Below are 6,407 nucleotides of genomic sequence, written 5' to 3'. Positions count from 1 at the left end.
ATCCGACCCTATATCCAATGAAATATAAAATATAAATATAAACAATAAAAATAAAATATTTTAAAATGATAATAGACATTACTCATTACACGTTGTAGTAGCTAATCGCCAATAGCTGCTACAACGTGTAGCAACTTATCGGTAGTAGTTATTACAACGTGTAGCAGCTTATCCGCAGTAGTTACTATAACGTGTAGCAAATTATCGACAATAATTGTTACAAGTAGGGGTGATCGCGGATTGGGTTGGTTCGATTATTGGGATAAAAAACTATCCAGCCCTACTAGATCGGATAATGTAATATCAGGACTCTACATCCAGCCCTATAACTGGCGGATTTTTTTTTCGGTTCGATTCGGATCGGTATAAATGAGTTGGTCGATTTGACGAATTGACTGCTCACCCCTCATCGTAACGGTTTGGCTCGCATGATTACATGAAAGCCGACCCATGCAAATACTAATGTGGTTCGCATGGAGGCTGTTCATCTTAGTTTAGTACGTTACCATTCACATTAATCTCCTTACTTTTTGAAAGTTACAACTTACACGCATCTACAACGACGGAAAAGGGGTACAACATCCCCATTGGCAACATTCACAACTCCGTAGTAGCATTTTATATCGTAAGTGTTCCTTGTAGATAAAAAAATGCATCAAAAAATAATAGCAATGCCGAACAAATGAGGAAAAAAGAAACCCCCAAAAGAAAAAAAAAAAAAAAAAGGAGCACCAAAATGGCTACCAAGCGAAGGAAACAAACACCTGCTTGTGGCGAGCTAATAGAACAAAGGTACGTAGGAAACAAAAGCAGCACTAAAGGGCCAGTAAACAGCAATTAAGATGATGGCGTGAGCGAGGGGTGACCTATTAGCATGGGTTTTGGATCTCGCCTTCTTTACCTCCCTCTTCAGCTACATCAGCCTCAATTCCCATATAAAAAAAGATTCAGAGCACTACGTAGAGCATCAAGGTAGAGGCATGGCTGATTGGGGGCCAGTGTTCATGGCAGTGATATTGTTCATCCTCCTCTCACCGGGCCTCCTGTTTCAAGTCCCTGGAAAGGCCCGGATCATCGAGTTCAGCAACTTTCAAACAAGTGGCGTCTCCATTCTCGTCCACTCCATAATCTACTTTGGCCTCATTTCCATATTCCTCCTTGCCGTTCATGTTCATATGTACATTGGAGGCTGATCACTTTTCTTTAGTATCATGGCCGGATGTTGGGAGCAAATGGACGGCATGGTTACTGCCGGGTCTTGCTTTCTTGTTATTAGCTTCCTTGCTTGTGTTGGAGTTTATTATTACCTTGTTCGAGTTTTAAAGTCTTTATCATGACAAAAATAATTACTGTCTGCGCTTGAATTCGGTTAAAGTTAATATGTGGATTGGTTTCAAATGGTTCCAATTAATTTTTTAGTACTCACCTCCTATGGTCATATTAAGTTAAAGTTAATATTTGGTCGAGAAGATTCATTTTCCTCAACAATATCATCATTAGATAAGGTAGTCTCCATAGTGTTCGAATGTTAATTAATATTTTTTGCATTGATAGGCCAGGCTAGGAATAATTTTGACAAAAAATTTAGGTTATATGGAGGTTGTGCGTTCTTTAATGAATTGGTAAATGCTAATAAATATGGGGTTTCCAGAAATATAACATGTGTTGAAATGCAAAGTTGTTTGTTGACGGTATTTTAGCGTTGCTATCCTTTGTTAATAGTATTTTAGCATCGATATCCTTTTCTCTTCTCGCTACCATATCTTAAGAAAAAAAAAAACATAGGCAAGAGTAAAGTTCATGACCATTATGTGAAGTGACAAAGGGGAAAAAATGATAAGGTAGACAACAATTAAGGTAGTTTATCCTTAAAATTTATAAGGAATAGAGAAAGAGACTAGTAGAGATTTGATAGTGTCAAAAATATGTTAACTGTTTTTCTACTATATTTTGTTAAGATGTATAGGGACAAAAATAATGTGGCAAAATTAATTCCAAGTTTTATTTGTTGTTATTTACAAACCTAAGTATTTTGATATTTTTTTTAAAAAAATTATCTATTATATATTGAATATTAGGGATCAATATTTAGCCATTTTTTTGAAGCATTAACTAAATCGAAGTGAATCAACAGAAGTTAATAACAAATAAAATTTGTAGATGGAATAGATGAAATTCCCCAAATATTAGAATAAACAAATTTATAAGGTTCAAAGGCAATAAGTTGCTTTCATTAGATCATAAGGTAGATTGCTTGTTATGGTGGCAATGTATACACGGAAATAAATATCAAAAAGCTTCTTGTGGATGCATGGAAGTAAAAAGGTGAAATCTATCATCCCAGTTCCTTTGAAGAAATAAATCGAAAAGTTATAATTGGTCAGTGCGAGATTCAAACCCTTACCTTATGATAGCAACTCTGTCCTGTACTAGCCAACTCGACCCTACCCGAGGGTGCTTCTTCTTTTGGACGCATACATCATAAGATGATCGTGTAAGGATCAAAGGCCTATTAGAAATGAACTAGATGATTTTACTCCAGCAAAAGAATTTGATGATGAATGATGCAGATGATTTTATCCAGGAAAAGAATTTGATGATGAAAGATGCAGTGAATTAAACTTGAATGACCAACTTTATGCCTTATTCCAATCTTACATTTGATGAATGAATCCAGTACAACAAATCCAAAATTAGTAATAGTTAAACCATTACTAAGATCACATAATTATCCTATGAAGATTAAGTTCATGGAAAGTTTAGGAACACGATAAACATCATGAATGGAAAATTATGAAATTTTATTTAACTAATATGGTTAATTGACATGAACAGACTATCAATACTTTGGATTGGAAAAATAGTTGGTTATTGATGACTTTGATGAAAAATGAGAAGGCTTAGATGTCATATGATTGTATAAGCTAAATCAAACAATCATAAAGAAGTACCTAGCAAAGTGGAGATGGCAAAAGTTTGTATTTTAGTATTGGATAGAATTTGATCAACAATGTCCTTTATGTTTGTAGTAGTTCGATTACTCCATGAGTTGGTGTAGTTAATATTTTCATGTGATCAATTCTCAATAGGTATAAAATATCTCGTTGGGTGCCATACCTTCTCCATATAAATGGACGTGGTGCTAGGATAAAATATCTCTTATGATTTACTTGCCTATAACTTACCATAGGGCAGACAATACTAAACCACTTGGGATGAATGCCCTCACATTTTGCTCCCGTAGTAGTTAGATTGGATCTAGCTTCCAAGTGTATGGTTTATTAATATTCTTGTAGCTTAATGTTTATTTTTCTTTTGTTGTTTTCAAAATTTTCTTTTGTTGTTGTTCAAATTTTTCTTCCCTACTAGCTTTCACACTACAACAAATTTAACTTTCCGTAACACGTAATTATCCCATCTACAACACTCATCACACATTGCATAACTATAGGTTTGTAACACCCCAAATTTCATGATTTGGAGTCCTAAAAGACCTTATTAAAATCTAGAAATGTTTTAGAAAAATTCTAGAGATTTTTAGGAATTTATAGAATATTTTTATGCAATTTTTGGAGGTCGTTTGGTATTTTTACTAAACGAAAGAAGTTTAGACAAAAAAAATGTCCAAGCTGAGGTTTGAACCGGCAACCCCTGACCTGGGCAAAACCCGTCTAACCAACTGGGATAGTAGTTATTAATTAATAATGTAAAGGGAGAATTTTATTTAATGAGTAGAAGTTAATAAGAAGAATTAATGGGCAAAAAATGGTTGCAGCCAAGTTTCGAACCTGCAAACCGAGCCTTAAGCAAAACCCAGCTAACCAACTGGGCTAGCAGTTATTATTTGATAAAATAAAGGAAGAATTTTACTTAAGTAATAGAAGTTAATAGCGAGAAATAATAGAAAGAAAATAAGTTGCAACCGGGATTCGAACCCACGAGCTGCGCCTTAAGCCAAACGCAGCCAACCAACTGATCCAGCGATCGTTTCTTATTAAAGAAGGAGAAGAATTCCATTTAACCATAAGTTAGGAACAGTAAAATAATAGGAAATAAAATGGTTGCAGCTGGGATTTGAACCCACGAGTTTGACTTTAAGCAGAATGCAGCCCACCAAGTGAACCAGTCGTCAGTTTTGTTTAGAAAAGGTAAGAAAATTTATTTAACAAGTTAACAGAATATGGAGATTATAAAAAAAGAGAACTTACGTGTTAATTCCGGTGACCTAAAATCCCGTTTCACTCTTCCCCTTCTGCGTGTGCGACGGTGGGATCGGGCGAAAACGAAGCCGAGAAGAGATTAAGGTTTTCTCTTCGGCGGCCGGCCAAAGGGGACTTCTCCACGAGCTCTTCTTGGATTCGAGCTCCTCTCGTCAAGAAGGAACAGTAGGCACGAGGAAGAGGGCGAGTTTGCGAGATCCTCCGCAAGCCCTAGAAGCATTGGAAGCTTTCTTCTCCGGCTGTAAGTCCAAGAAAAGCCTAAGGTAAGTTGCTACTCACCTGTGGTAAGAGGAATTCCGACTTCGTTTCGATATTTCCTTGTTTGTTCGATTTTGCCGTGAAGCTTCTCGGTTTTGCTTGCTGCCGTGAACCCTAAAGAAAGAAGAGAAGGGATTTGAATGGTTTAGATCTGTTCTAGTTTAACGAATGAAATAGATAAACATGGAAGAGAAGGGTTTTGCTTGTTGATGATCTCTTCCATGTTTTGCTTCCACGTTTTGGTTTCTACAGATTTCGGATTTATGCTGTAAAAATCTGTTTAGCACAGCATTCACCTCCTTTGGTTCCCTGCCGTGATGTTCTTGTGGGAAGATGAGAAGGGGTTCCATTGGGTTTGGCAAATAGTTAGGCTTCTGATAGCAAGCAAGTTGATTTTCTTAGGTTGCAATTAAGCAAGCTTGATTCCTTTTGTTTCAATTCTGCAAGTTTTATTCCTTTTGTTACACATGCAGCAGGTTAGTTAATTTAGTTTTCCTTCAACAAGTTAGCTAAGTTTCAGTCATAGTTTTTGGTGCTAGTTAGTGGGCATGAACAGCCCTATATATGTATATATTTAGCATCTGTTTAGACCCTTTTGTACTATGTAGTGGCACGAACAGCCCATTAATCCTATACTGGCTTCAGAGCTTGCTTTGCAGATTTTTGATTTATTCTAGCATGTTGTTTAGACCTTCCTATTTGTTGTTAGTTAAGCATGTGTAGTTCTCTTTACTACTAGATATACATGAGCAGTTTCTTTAGTTTTTATTTGTTATTAATTATAGCATGAGCAGTATTGATTTAATTCCTAGTTTTGTTTGCTATGTGTTGAGCATGCTCAGTTTCCTTTGCCACGAGATATGCATGAGTATACTTTCTAGTTTTCCTGTGCTATTAGATCAACCTGAGCAGTTATATATATGTTGTTTGTTTCAGGATTTTCAGAATTGTTTTCCTTTGTATTAAACCTGTTGTAGCATGTTTGAAGAAGTTAGATATGCTTTCTTTTGATTTGCCTCTGATATAGCATGCTTATAGAAGTCAGATTTTCTTTCCTTTGATTTAATTCTGCTGTAGCATACCTATGTTCTTTTTAAGAGTTCAAGAAAAGTATAAGAAAGATTAAGAAAAGAAAGAAAAGGCCGAGACCTTAAGTAGATCCCAAAAGTCAAGACTTTAGGGATTTTGGCACACAAGGTGCCTATTAAAATGCCAAGGCATTAAAAGAAGAAGTAATTAAGATTATAAATATTTTACTTTTAAGAAGAGGCTAGTACCCGACATCCAAGAGCTTGTCGTTAAACAAATCCAGGTGTCCAATTCCGAGGTCTTGGGTAGACCGAGGTCTGCTCTTTTAGGATTGGTGGCTCGCTACCCCAACCTATTAGGGAACGCGCATAAGATGGTACTACGCCTGGGCCCAAGAAGAAGTTGATTATTATTTTGAAGTATTATAAGTATAAGATTTTGAACTAATAAAACAATGTGTTTACAAAAGTTTACAAGTATTAAAGAATAAGTTTTAAATAAGTGAAATAAAAGAATAAGTTTTTTTAAGTGAGTTTAATAAGAATCAGAAAGTGTTTAGAATTCAGTAAGTTAAATTCTTTATGCTAGCATGATAGTATAGACTTGTCTTACATGTTTAGCCTTTCAGTATATTTCTTTACTATTAGAAGAGCATGAGTTAGCTTACTGTTATTTGCTATTTATGAGCATGAGTAGCTTTACATGTTAGCATTCAGTTTTAGCATGTTTTTATTTATATACATGCATATCGAGTTTTTGTGAGTTAGATAGCGCTTACTAAGCAAATTTTGCTTATAGACTACACTTCCTCTTACTGCAGATATAGGAAAGGAAAAGATATAGAAAGGAAGGCGACAAGGAGGTGTTCGAGGGATGTGTGATGCCAGGACTATGGAAGCC

At 35.6% G+C, this 6,407-nt stretch overlaps 1 protein-coding gene across 1 annotated transcript; it reads left to right on the top strand.

The window, feature by feature from the left end:
* The first annotated feature begins 946 nt into the window (after window positions 1–946).
* LOC121982788 lies at window positions 947–1,398 on the top strand. Its single transcript, XM_042535855.1, has one exon. The coding sequence runs from the start codon at window positions 981–983 to the stop codon at window positions 1,191–1,193; it is 213 nt and encodes a 70-aa protein (XP_042391789.1). The 5' UTR covers window positions 947–980; the 3' UTR covers window positions 1,194–1,398.
* The last annotated feature ends 5,009 nt before the right edge of the window (window positions 1,399–6,407 follow it).

Source organism: Zingiber officinale, chromosome 5A (genome assembly GCF_018446385.1).
Source record: "Zingiber officinale cultivar Zhangliang chromosome 5A, Zo_v1.1, whole genome shotgun sequence".
Classification (NCBI taxonomy): domain Eukaryota; kingdom Viridiplantae; phylum Streptophyta; class Magnoliopsida; order Zingiberales; family Zingiberaceae; genus Zingiber; species Zingiber officinale.
Note: the sequence above shows the minus strand (reverse complement) of the source record. Positions and strands in the feature narration are given on the sequence as shown.

What these genes read in the sequence shown, in the direction of transcription:
- LOC121982788 (XM_042535855.1), top strand. Translation starts at nt 981, where the DNA reads ATGGCTGATTGGGGGCCAGTGTTCATGGCAGTGATATTGTTCATCCTC.